Source organism: Sciurus carolinensis, chromosome 8, assembly GCF_902686445.1.
Source record: "Sciurus carolinensis chromosome 8, mSciCar1.2, whole genome shotgun sequence".
NCBI lineage: Eukaryota > Metazoa > Chordata > Mammalia > Rodentia > Sciuridae > Sciurus > Sciurus carolinensis.
In genome coordinates this window covers 23210541-23223596 of record NC_062220.1, presented here as the reverse complement: position 1 = coordinate 23223596, position 13056 = coordinate 23210541, and the positions used below count along the sequence as shown (strand labels likewise).

General features: G+C 43.0%; 1 protein-coding gene across 1 annotated transcript in view; it reads left to right on the top strand.

The window, feature by feature from the left end:
* Mkln1 (muskelin 1) overlaps positions 1-13056 on the top strand; it is a 319704-nt gene that overhangs the window by 14894 nt on the left and 291754 nt on the right. The window contains exon 2 of the mRNA XM_047562794.1: positions 10447-10570. Within this exon, the coding sequence (XP_047418750.1) occupies positions 10554-10570 (17 nt within the window). The 5' untranslated portion in view covers positions 10447-10553. The remainder of the gene's footprint in view (positions 1-10446; positions 10571-13056) is intronic.

The following is a 13056-nucleotide window of genomic DNA, read 5'->3' as shown; positions in this document are numbered from 1 at the left end:
CACTGCCAAAAAAAAAAAAAAAAAAAAAAAAAAAAAGCCAGATGCCTTTGAGCCTTGCAAATGGCCAAGAACATTAATAAAATGATATCTTGCATGGACAAAGATTTAGGGAAATAATTGTACTCCTACTGTATTAGAAGTCTGAACTGATATAAGCATTCTACAGAGCAATTTGTCATTGGATATTAAGAAACCTTAACATATGCAAACCATTTAACCCAGCAATTTCATTGTTAGGACATTATCCAGAAAAATGATTGGAGATGCTCACAAAATTTAATGTAGAAGAACATTTAGTGTCAACATTTTTTTTTTTTAATTAGTTGTACTGCGGATGGAATCCAGAGTGTCACATGTGCCATGCAAGGGGCTCTACTTCTGAGCAGCACACCAGCCTTCTAAAGCTTATTCATTATATTATATTATATTATATTATTATTTTTATGGTACTAGAGATTGAACCTGGGGTACTCTACCACTAAACTACATCCCAGCCCTTTTTATTTTTTTACTTTATAAATTTTGAAACCTAATCTCACTAAATTGCCAAGTTTTACCTTGAACTGACAATCTTCCTGCTTCAGCCTCTCAAGTTGCTGGGATTAGCCTGGCTAGTGCAGCATTCTTTTTAACATTGAATATTTGGACATGTAAGTGTCAAAAAGAATTATTGCATACATCTTGGTATATTCCTATGATGAAATGAATGTATACAGCAAAAAGTAGGTTTGGGAAAATCTCATGGCATCAGAAAATGTTGGTCATTTATTTTAAATGTATTTTCTCAGGAAAAAAGATTAGTAAAATATTAACAGTGGTTATATCTTGGTAGTGGACTCAAATTGACTTTATTTTCTTCTTCATGACTTCTGTATATTCCAAATCTACCTCAGCAGTCATACATAGTCTTCTGGTCAGTATAAAGAAAAAATTTAAGGGGCTGGGGTTGTAACTCAGTGGTACAGCACTTGCCTAATCCCCCAGTACTCCAAAAAGAAAAATAATAGGGAAAAAGGAAGAAAGAAAGAAAGAAAGAAAGAAAGAAAGAAAGAGAGAGAGAAGGAAAGAAGAAAATTTTTAAATGAAATGGGATACCAAGGTGAATGATGGCAGTGTAAATTTAAATAAAATTTACTATTTTAAATTTAGATAAAATTCAAATTTAAATGAGATTCAAATCTTCAGATCCATATAAACTACATCTAGGGATACAAAAACTACTTCCAGATATGATCATAGACATGTGAAGAATCACTGAGGAGGGAAGTACCATATGCCTGAGGTTAAGCAACTATGCCAGTTTTTAAAAGGGGAAAAGTGAATCCTAGACACTGGTACACTTAGGTTGCTTGGGAAAAGAATACTGGTGTAAGTAAGAGCCAGCGTGGGTTCGCTTAAGTTCGATGCTTGCAAACTATCCTCATTTCCTTATCTCCATATGCTTTAAGTCACGAGGTCCTCATTCCAGACCTCCAGAGTACGGATCATTGTGATTCCCATTATGCAGAAGCCAGAAGTCAGAGATGTTAAGTGATATGCCCAAAATCCTAAAGCTGGTTTGTTTGGGGTTTTTGTTTTCTTTTATTTTGTAGATAAGGTTCCTATGTCCAAAGAGTAGAGGCATATTTGTCATACCTGACATTGTAGGGATTTTCCAGGGATCCTGGTGGACAATATAATGGGACGACAGTATACAGTATATTTAGTAGGTGAAGTGATTACATACAAAAGTGGATTCATAGGACTTGGTTTACTTGGAGGTTTCTAACTGGTAATAATAACACCACTCACTGATACTTATCGTATGCAAGATTCTGTGCAGAGGTGCTTTCCATCATCATCTCAGTTACTCTTCCCCAACATCTGAGAAGCAGGTCCTGAGATCCCCATTTTACAAATGAGTAGACCAAGGCTCAGAGTGGTTCATGAATTTACCTCTGAGTACGTAAGTAGTATGTAGAGTAGCTGGGATCCAGTCACAGAAAATCTGGGTTCAGAACCCATTTGCTTAACTATTATGCCAAAATATTTTCTTCTGATCCTTGGCTCCTATTATGCTCAACATTTTATTTTATTTCAATTTATTTATTTATCAATTTATCTTACCAAGCATTGAACCCAGGGGCACTTATCCACTAAGCCATATCTCCAGTCCTTTTTATTTTTTACTTTGAGACAGCGTCTCACCAAGTTGCTTAGGGCCTAGCTAAATTGCTGAGGCTGGCTTTGAACTTACTAGCCTCCTGCCTTGTCCTCTGTTGTCGCTGGGATTACAGACGTGTACCACGGTGCTTGACTTTTCTTTTTATTAAAAGAAAGTTTTATTAATATTGAGTAGCAACTCAAAAGGCATACATCTGCTAAGAATACAAAGCTGAGGGAATCCAAGGGAAGCAAGAAAACCAAAGTGTATTGAGCACTCCGTGTAGATATTCTACTCTCCTTGTTTCAGCCTCAGAATCACTGTGTAATGTGGATAGGATTAGCCCTCTTTTCACTGTTAAACTAAATCAAGACTCAGAGAGATCACATGACACATTGAAAGTCACTGAGCTACCTAACAAAAACAAAATTTGAATATAGACCTGCCTGACTCCTAAGCTCTTGTTCTTTTTACTACTGGCTAATAAAAAGCAAATGTAAAAACATAGTGAGAAAAAAATGTAAAAATCCTGCAACTGACTTTAAAAGTGTAAGATTTGGGAGACCTAGCTTGTCAAACTTTTGAGTTCAAAATATCTCAGGATTTGAGTTGATTGTGAAGGACCTGGAGGCAGCAATATGGCCTCAGGACACTTACACAATCTCAGGTGATGGGACCACAGGGACCATGTCCTGGGCAAGGGAAAGGATGCTCCTACTGGTTTGTACACTGCTTTCCCAGATGAGGACAATTGCAATTAACTTTGAGTGCACCTTTTTTTGGTACCAGAGATTGAACCCAGAGGTGCATAACTACTGAGTCACATCCCCAGCCCCTTATAATGTTTTATTTAGAAACACAGTCTCACTAAGTTGTTCGGGTCCCGCTAAGTTACTGAGGCTGACTTTGAACTTGAGATCCTCCTCCCTCAGCCTCCCAAGCTGCTGGGATCACAGGTGTGTGCCACCATGCCCAACACCACACCCAACTGAGCACAACCCTTTAAAAGAGATCATCTATGGATACCCGAAGGGAAGCAGCCAGCCGATAATAAAATACCAACCTACCTACAAACACACACGTGGGTAAATACTTGGATTGTTTTGCAAAACAGAAACAAGTGGGAAATCCCCAAGGTGGGCAGGGGAGGGGAATCTTCAGTCAGTGGAAGGACGGCTGTGTGAAAGAAACTATTGTTGCATCATCTATAGCACCAGAGGACAGACAGCTGTGGTCAGAAGAAGGCAAATTTAGGCCGATAAATGAAAAGCCAAAATATGACTGCACCTGGCCTGCCTTTCTGAGCACTGCAATGCCTGGCCTGCTACTTTAGACAAAGCAGGTGCTCAGCGAATATAGGTTGAACCAAACAGAATGCTTTGCTGTGCAAACACTCAAGAGGTTGTCTTGTGGACAGAAGCTAGATGGCCCGCCACCTGCTGTACCTAAAACTCCCATCCCTACACCTGGCGCTGCTCCACCTTCTTCCACCACCACCTGGTTCTCCCCCAGCCACACTTCAAAAGGAGGCTTCACTGGGTCCCTTGCAGACCAACTTCTAATGCTCCAGACAGAACTTCCTTGTACCTTCATCCTGGCCCAAAGAGAGCTGTTCATCAATACCTCTTAGAAGGTCGCTTCTCCCTCTACTGATAGACCTCACTCTGCCCTGCCACCTCTCTGGACGGTCATTTCCAGTCCCAGTCCCACCCCCACCCCACTCTTTCTCTTCTGACAGCTGTCCACGTGCTCTCATTCTGGGCTCATTGTCTTCCCCAGGACACCCTATCCATTCTGAAGGCTTACCTCAATCTGTGCATTCAGTCCAACCTCTCTCCTCATCACAGACATGCCATTCATTCACACTGGACACACTGCAGTCACTTCAAACTTAAAATGCTGCTAATCATCCCCTCCGCACCTGGTAACTACACTTTAACCTTGACCTGTCTCCCTACTCCCAGACTTCCACCTAATCAATCAATGCTGTTTCTAACCGCCCCCCCCCCCCGAATTTGTCACTTCTTTTCTTTTCTTTTCTTTTCTTTTCTTTTCTTTTCTTTTCTTTTGAAGTACATGGGCTGCTCTACCACTGGGCTACATCAGTAGCTCCGCCCCCCCGCCACACACACCCCTTTTTTAAAAAATATTTTGGGGCAGGGTCTTGATACGCTGTCCAGGCCGGTTCAAACTTGCAATCCTCCTGCCTTGGCCTCGAGTAGCTGGGATTATGGGTGCGAGCCCCTTCACCTGGCTAGTAGCTACTTTTCACTCCGCGATTGCTATGGGGACTCAGACCTTAATCCCTTCCTTATAGACTATTGCAGTGGGTTTGTAATTGACCTTCCTGGCTTCGTTCTCTCCTTAACCTAGCTCAGCCTTCATCTTGCCACCAAAGTTCATATTTTTATTTTTGAAACATGAACAATCACGTCTCTCCCTTCTTTAAGGACCATAGTAATTACTCATTGTCTTATGCGTAAAGTCCATATTTCTTAGCTGTAAATCAAAGTTCTTGAAATATACCTAGAACCGACCTCACTGGTTATTTCCAACCTGCACCAGACTCCTGCCTGTTCTCTGAACATTTTTCCTTTTCCTGCCTTTGTGCCTTTTCTTATCCTATTCCCCTTGTGGGGGGCGGGGCACTCTTTTCTCCTTGGCCAACTTATCTCTCCTCCTTCAGGGCCCAGCCCAAACTTGAGCACCTCTGGGGAAAGAAACCCTCTTGGGCTTCCAAGTCAGGAGGTCAGGGGACAGGTCAGGGTGAGAGAGATGGTATTGTCTGTTATTTTTGTGGTGCTAGGGATGAAACCCATGGTCTCACGCACCCTTTGCAAACTCTACCGTTAGCTATCTCCCCAGCCTCTGAGGTGTGGTGTTTAAAGCAATGGACTGATGTGCAGTTACAGAGGTACAAGTCCAACATTCAGAGATCAGAAAGAGCCCAGCAAGAGACTAAGAACAATGAGGAAGGAGGACAGCAAGTGTCAATAAGAAGGGAAAGATGATCTGTGCTAAGAGGCTGCTGAAGGGGTGAGATGTGGGCTGAAAATGGACCATTGGAATTGACATCATGGAAGTCACTGAGACTTCATAGCTGTGTTTTTAGTGGAGTAACAGGAGCAGAAGGTTGATGGGGTTGGCTTTAAGAGAGGGATGAGGAACTAGCTGCCTACTGAATGGGTGAAGTTTGGATAAATGAAGAAATGATGTCTTAGAGAGGATTCCATGAATTAGGAACTAAAATCAATGGATTATTTTGAACTCGTAAAGCAGCTGAAAAATTCCCAAGTAGAAACAGGTGTGTGATTTCAGGGTCAAAGTTTCTCATAAGTGAAAAGAGAATGCAGAATAGGACTACTGAGGCAGTAGATTAGCCATGGAGTGTTCTGAATGAGTTCTGTTATGCTTATTTTTTGTTTGTTTGTTTTTTGTCCTTGTGGCCCCAGTTCATACAGGCCTTTATGCCTGCCTTTTTGGACAGAAAGATGAGGTCCCAGGAAAGAACTGTCACTACAGGGACTTGGTGTAGAATTTTCAGAGGCCATTTCCATATACCTCTTGATATTGCTAATAAGAAACTTAGCAGGCTGGCTCTGTCCTTTTGGAGACTGGGCAGCACCAAGCGGAACAGCCTGGAAGAGGTGAAGAGGAAAAACCTGACCCATCCAACCATGTTTTGGGGGGTGTTTGTTTGGGTATTAGGGATTAAACCCAGGGGCACTTTACCACTGAGTATTATTTTCAGACAGGGTCTCGTAAATTGCTCAGGCTGCCCTGAAACTTGTGATCCTCCTGCTCCAGCTTCCCAAATCACTGGGATGTCTGGGGATAAAACTCAGTTGGCAGAGTGCTTGCCTAGCATGCACAGGCCCTAGGTTCAATTCCTAGCACCACAAAAAAAATTTTTTAAAAATAAAGAAAAAGAAAAAAAAGAAATCCCTGGGGTTACAGGTGTGCACCACCACACCCACTTGTATTTTGAAGTATTTCTACATGAAAAATTTTTATAGTCAAAGCATAATGGAAATAAGCTAAGAGACCACCTAGATTTGATGAATAAGTTGGCTGTTTCTGTTAGTTCCTGGAGTATAATAGTAATAAAGTATGGAGAATACAAACCTTGGGGAGACCAGAGAAGCCTTGACTGTGTGATTTTCCCGACACAGTATTCCTCAAATAGGGAGTACAGACCCATACAGAAAGGGTTTTTAGGACTGGGGTCGTGGCTCAATACTAGAGCACTTGCCTAGCATGGGTGAGGTACTGAGTTTGATTCTCAGCACCATATAAAAACAAATAAATAAAATAAAAAAGTTAAATTATTTTCAAAAAAGTGCCTTTACTTACATGACTGCAGGCATTTCCCTTTAGAGAATCATTTCCAAGAATCTCCAGACCTGAGATGGGAAGCAGGACCAGTCATAGAACACCTGAAGAAGCCTCTATCATAAAGCGCCTGTGTTTCTCCAGATGCATAGCGTGATCTTATTTGTGTCTTTGCACATGCTGTTTCCTACACCCAGAACGCCGAGATCCTCTTCCAGGAGTGCTCGGCTCTGGGACCACCTCTATCTGAGGCTTTCCTACCCATTGCAGATCAAGCCAGATATTCCCTCTGTGCTCCCCAAATGCTTCTTAGATTTATCTCTATCTCCACACCTTCCACTACGTTAAATCTGGCTCTTTACTGGACTGTGCATTTCTTGAAGTCTTTGATTTTGTCTTATCCCTATTTTTATCCTGAACATCTAGAAGAGTGCCTGACATCTAAACTAGTACATTTTGGGCAGAAGATGTTTGTCAAGAGGATGCATGAATGTGTGAGAGTGTGAATGAATGAAGTGAATAAATACATGAAAAGATTAGAAAAGCGTGACCCTCTACATTGAAGTTCATGCAAGAACAAGAGTGTCAATGCCTCTACGTATGTGCCAAATCTGTATATGTAATGGTGCTTTCCAGATTGACTTGAGGCGACAAGATCATTGCAATGTAACACCCACAGACAGGGGATGACACAGGGATTGGCTTGTGCTGCGTGTGGCACGGGATGAGAACCAGGCAGAGGAGGAGCAGAGTTGGCGGCAGGAGTTGAGGGGTTAGGTGGAGATTTGTGAGAGCAGTTGGGGCTCTCCCAGGAGCGTGTTAGTCCTTGTCATTTCTTCTTAAGCACGAGATTTTTCATTTTCAAATGTAAAGGCAAGATACACCTTTAATGAACAGGTTTCTCCGAAACGTGGTTTCATTGTCAATAAAAAAATTGCAATAAACCAGCAATGACACCTCTAAAGTGGAAGTTACACTGAACCCCTCATTTCATACCCACCTTTTGGGTTTCTTTCGTGCCTAATTTGTAAAATGATAATAGCCCTTGCTAGTATCTACATTAGAAAAGCGTAGTTGCTCTAAATGAGGTAGTCCTGAATGGGTAGGGTGTCTTCTTTGAAAGACGAGCTTTACACACAAATGAGGTATTATTATTTAGTTTTTCCTTTTCAGTCCCCTTAAATGAGAATTAGATGAAAATCCGCTTTAAGCCATATCTAGCGGGTAAATGATTATTGACTTCAGTGAGACAAAAAAACAAAACCTGCAGCTGAAAACTCCGTTAGCCTGTCTGCACTCTAATCAAAAATGTTGGGCCAATGCATGCTGTTCACTATTGTTCTTCCTCTCTTCTCTGCTCCAATCACAAACTGAAGACAGTCACGTCTTTCCGTTTCCTCACAGTGTGTACTTTGGAGAGAACCTGGACATCCTGGAAGGACCACAATTTAGAAACAATATTTCCACTCATCAAGTCACTAGCTAGTTTTCTTGTGCACTCAGGGACTAAATCCGCTGTGGGGCCTGTTCCTCCCCCAGGAGAGCTGTTCTTACCACCTTTCAGGTTGGTCCACCAAGCCCGTGTGCCTTCCACCAGCAGCTCCCAGGCCAGAGCTCTCCTCTCTCCTCAGAATACAGGGTCATGATGGCAGGAGAGGGGGGTTGTGGAAATAAAATAAAACTGGGGTATTGTTGTGAATGTCAGAACCTTCATATCAGGAAGACCTGAGAACGGACGCGGGGCCCCCGAAGCACGCAGGGTGGTGATGTGGACAGGTGAACAGCACAATCACATCAGGCCTCTGAGCTTCACTTCCTTTCTGGTTTGCTGCTCTCGCACTGCCTCCTGGACGCCCGCCTTGTCCAAAGCCCTTCTAGTGTCCATCCATGACGTCTTGGCTCACCTTCACTCCCCGGGACCAACCTTCAGCATGGCTTGCCGTTCTGGTCATCTGTTTTCCACCTGACCCATTTATTTTGGCTTCTGGATTTTACTCTCAGAGAGACTCCCTGCTTGCATAGCTGCCTGGCCAGCTGTGGGGCCAGCTGCCTGTTCCTGACTCCAAGGTGACCAGGCTCCTCTCCTCTCCCCTGATTGCTCCCATTACATGAGCCATGACAATAGGTGAGAGATAATGACAGTGTGAGAACTGCGTCTGACCAGATTTGTCCCTCTGTAGGTCATGTTGTTGGTGGACTGCTCGGAGGGGTCAGTGTACCTTCTTGCATCTCAGCAGGTTTTGGCCCAGGAAGAGCTAGGAAGAGAACATAAAACATAGACTTGGCTTGCTTTATAGTTCTAGCCAAGTCTGTGGCCGGTGGTTGGACCACTGTCCAACACACAGGCCGTGTCTCCCCAGAGCATGGCCGCAGTAGTCAGCTGAGCTACTGTAAATAAAAATCCTTTAAAATGGGCCTTCCTGAGGGCTCAATTTCCCTCCCTCGAGAAGAAGGTCTAAGGATCATGTCTTCCTCCACTTTGAAGGCAAACTTCAAAGGGCCTGAATTCTTTGGTTCTGTGTCCTCCTCAACTCACTGTGACCTGACTTCTGGCCTCGGCTGCCCAGATCCTTGCCAAACTGGTCAAATGTCTCCTGGGTTCCCCTGTGGGTGCGTCTCAGTGTTTCTTACTTGATCTCTTGATAGACCCCCACCCTCACCTACTACTTGAAATGTGCTTCCTCTCATCCTCCGGGAGAAGCTCTGCTTCTTGTCGCCCTCCTGTCTCTGGCTGCACCTCTACCTCTGTCTCTCAAGGATCCTTTCTCTGCCTGAGCTGTGAGCGTCACTGTTCCTCGGGGTTCTCTCCTGGGTCTTCTTCTCTTCACCAACACGCCTTCCCAGGGTGTCTCCTACAACACTGTGGATCCTGTTGTCGTGCTGTTGATTTCCAAATCTGTATTTTCTGACTTCTGGATCCAGCTGACTTTCTGCCACTCTGTGACTGTTCGCCTGGCATCAGAAACACACTCATCAGGGCTGAAGGGGTCACCTGCTCCCCGCATGCAGTTCATCTCGTTTTCATAATTTCCACTGTCTTAGTAAATGACATCACTATCCACCTTGCTGCCCAAGTCCAAAATCTGATCTTCAGTCTCAACTTCGCCCTCTTTGAAATGTCAACATGTAATCAATCACATATTCCAGCAGAGCCTACCTCCTCCATAACATGGCTTGTACATTTCTGCATAATGCGGTCCTTTTTACCTTTCCAGTCTCATCCCTGACCACTCTGCCTGATGCTCTGGCTCACCTACATGGAACTGTATTCAGGACTGGTACTCGGCATACAGATTCAATTCTGTTATTTCTACAGCATGTGTTGTGCCTGTACCTGAAACGAACTTGTCATCTCTGTAGGATTAACTCCTTCTGCTTAGAAGCCACTGACTTCCCATTTCCCATCCTTTTCTCTGCTTAACACACATTAGAGCTGACTTTCCTCTCTACTGTGAGCTTCCTGTAAGCAGTGACCATGTTTACCTTATTCTAGCACCAACAAAGTATATGGTACAAAAAGATGAATGACTATAAATACCAAAGGTATCATTGTGAGGATATAAGATGAATTTCCAACCAAAGGGCACAACTAGTATTTTACTAAACAAAAATTTATCAAGTCCCTTAATAACAGAGAGATTTAAAGATTAAAAATATTTAGAAGAGCCGGGGACACCTGTAATCCCAATGACTTGGGAGGTAAGGCAGGAGGATCGCAAATTTGAGGCCAGCCTCAGCAACTTAGCAAGGTACTAAGTAAGTTGGTGAGAACTTGTCTTAAAATAAAAAAATAAAAAGGACTGGGATGTGACTCAGTGATTAAGCACCACTGGGTTCAATCCCCTGTGTGTGTGTGTGTGTGTGTGTGTGTGTGTGTATAATTTAGAATAATATATCAACATTTAAATCATGAGCAGAGAGTAGTTAATAGAGGCAGATTTCCAATCTGTCACTATGGGCTTCTTTTCCAGAATTCAATGTCCAGACTGTCTGAGCCGTGCTTTGGGGTCACCTAAGCACCCATCCTCCTGACTCTTCGCAGGCTATTGGACTTGTAACTCACTCCATTCTTGAGAACATGGGAATTGGAATAAGGTAAGTGGTAGCTTTTCAGCTTTTTCTCTTATTTTGCTTCCAACCATGTCCTGTGCCTGTTTATCAATACTCTCAGGAGTCTTCACCAGGAAATGTGTCTGGCTTCCAGGAAACTCTAGTTGTCCTTAAGATGTTGAATATCCTACGTGGAAAGAGAGATGCGAAGTCTCTCTAAGGAATCGTGTCCTTTCAAATTTTCTTTTTTGTTTCATGACTAATTAAATTCTTTATCATTGCTCTATTGATTTTTGTTCTAATATAACTCCATATAGAGAAAGGGGATTTTGAGAAATTGGAAAGACTTGCTGCCCACTTCGGAAGACATTTGGGGTCAGATGCACACCAGGAATACTGGACCTGAGCATTCTGCTTTAGCCACACAGCCTGTAGACAGTCCCCCACCTCCACCCCTCTGTCACACTACTCTAGTCTCTTATTTGCTTTCATTTTCATAACATTGAATACAACTTACATATCTTCTTATTTTTCATTGTTTAGCTCCCCTTCTAGAATGTAAGCCTCATGAGGGCAGAGATTTTGTTTTGTTTAGCACTATATGCTGAGCACTTGGAACACTCAATAAATATTTGCTGATTGAATGAATTACTTTATTTATTTATTTATTTATTTATTGAGATGGCATCTCACTAGTACTCAGGCTGGTCCCAACCTTGAGATCCTCCCTCACCTGGAATTGCAGGTGTCCACTACTATGCCAGGCCTGAATGATGCCTTTTAAAAGTGTCTTGTTTTTAAGAGTCTGATGGCAGACCCAGGTTTCTAGATCCAGTGCAGGTCTGGCTTGCAACCATGTGCCCCTTAACACCTTTACTGATGACTAAGCTGATGACATTGATGGGCGTACTGAACAAAATTACAGATGACACACGACAGTCAGGATTCCCTCCCCCTAACTCCTGACAAATGTAATAATGACTCATATCTAACAATCTAAAGCTAATGGATACAGATATAAAGTGCTCAAAGATCACAGAATTCAATTGTACAAGTACAGGGTGGGCGTGGGGTAGCTGACAACTGCACACGTCCCCTGTTGATTGGGAGTGGATGATGAGTCAACATGGTGTGGTGTCGCTCCCAAAAAACCCCCAATCTTTTGGGTTAATAAAAATGGAGCGTTCAAGAGGGAACTAGTTCTCTAGTACTCTCTGGTGATCAGACCACATTTGCTCTGTTTTATGAATGCTGGGCTCCAGACGGAGATATTGAAAATCCGAAGATTATTCAAGAAGAGCAAAAAGGTTATGAAGGATCCGGTAAACAGTGTTATTCAGAAATAAGAAGAGGATCTGAGTTTATGTGTGGGCATGTGAGCGGAGAGTGAGAACTGGCAGTACATAGCTGCCTACTGAGGTTCCAGGGGCCGTCCTACACTGGTCACATTCGATTTCTTCTGGGTAACCCCAAATGACAGATGGAGGACCAGTGAGTGGGAGATGTAAGAATGTATATTGCAACCCCTTAGAACTTACCAGCTACTCAAATGGACAAACGCAGGATGTAGTAAACTCCTGACCCTGGTGGTACACTATCTAGAAGTTGGGTAACCAGGCCACAATTGCTGGATAAATTTGTAATGGAAGTTCAAACTCTGGGGTGAGGGAGTGGGGAGAGTGGGGCTAGTCATCATAGCGAGCACATCTTCTATACTGTTTATGTGGCAAGCACTATTGTAAGTGATTCCTGGGAATTCTAACTTATCAATCCTGTTAGCTCCATTTTACAGATGAGAAAGGTAAGGCACAGAGGGATTAAGCAATTTTCCCAAGGTCTTACATCTTGGTGCAAACCAGATCTGGGATTTGAACCCAGGCAGTCAGATCCCCAGCCTTAATTATTATTCTATAAAGACCTTTCTTCTGGAAACCCATTCTTTCCTACAGTCCAATCCAATACAGTCATCAAATCAAGGAGTTTATTATCTCAAAGAGTAGATGACTCTACAATAAAGTAGTTTCTTCTACATTTAGCATGTAGGGACTAAATTCATCTGGATATTTGCCACTTGTGACCCATTAGACAGAACATAGCTTAAGACCTGGCAGACAGCAGGTGCTCAATAATTATTCAGTGAAAAGAATAAACAAATGCAAACACATAAGACTGGCAGAATCTCAGTATATTCTACCTGAAGAAAAGCAAGCACTTCCTGTTGGTTTACTGAGGACACCAAACAAAAAGTGAAAATCCATCTGACAAAAGGCCTCAAGAATTCCTGATCCATTGTTCAGACAGTGCTCATTTGAATAAAAATTGAATGCCTGTCTGGTGCTGGATGCAGAGGTGATCAGAGGATGCACTGTTGGTTGGGGGAGGTGAGGACAGGTCAGCAGGTCCTCAATGCTGCGAACAGTATTCCAAGTATGTATGCATGGGGAGCTGGGGTCGTGGCTCAGTGGCATGTGTGAGGCCCTGGGTTTGATTCTCAGCACCATACACAAATAAATAAAATAAAAAGATCCATT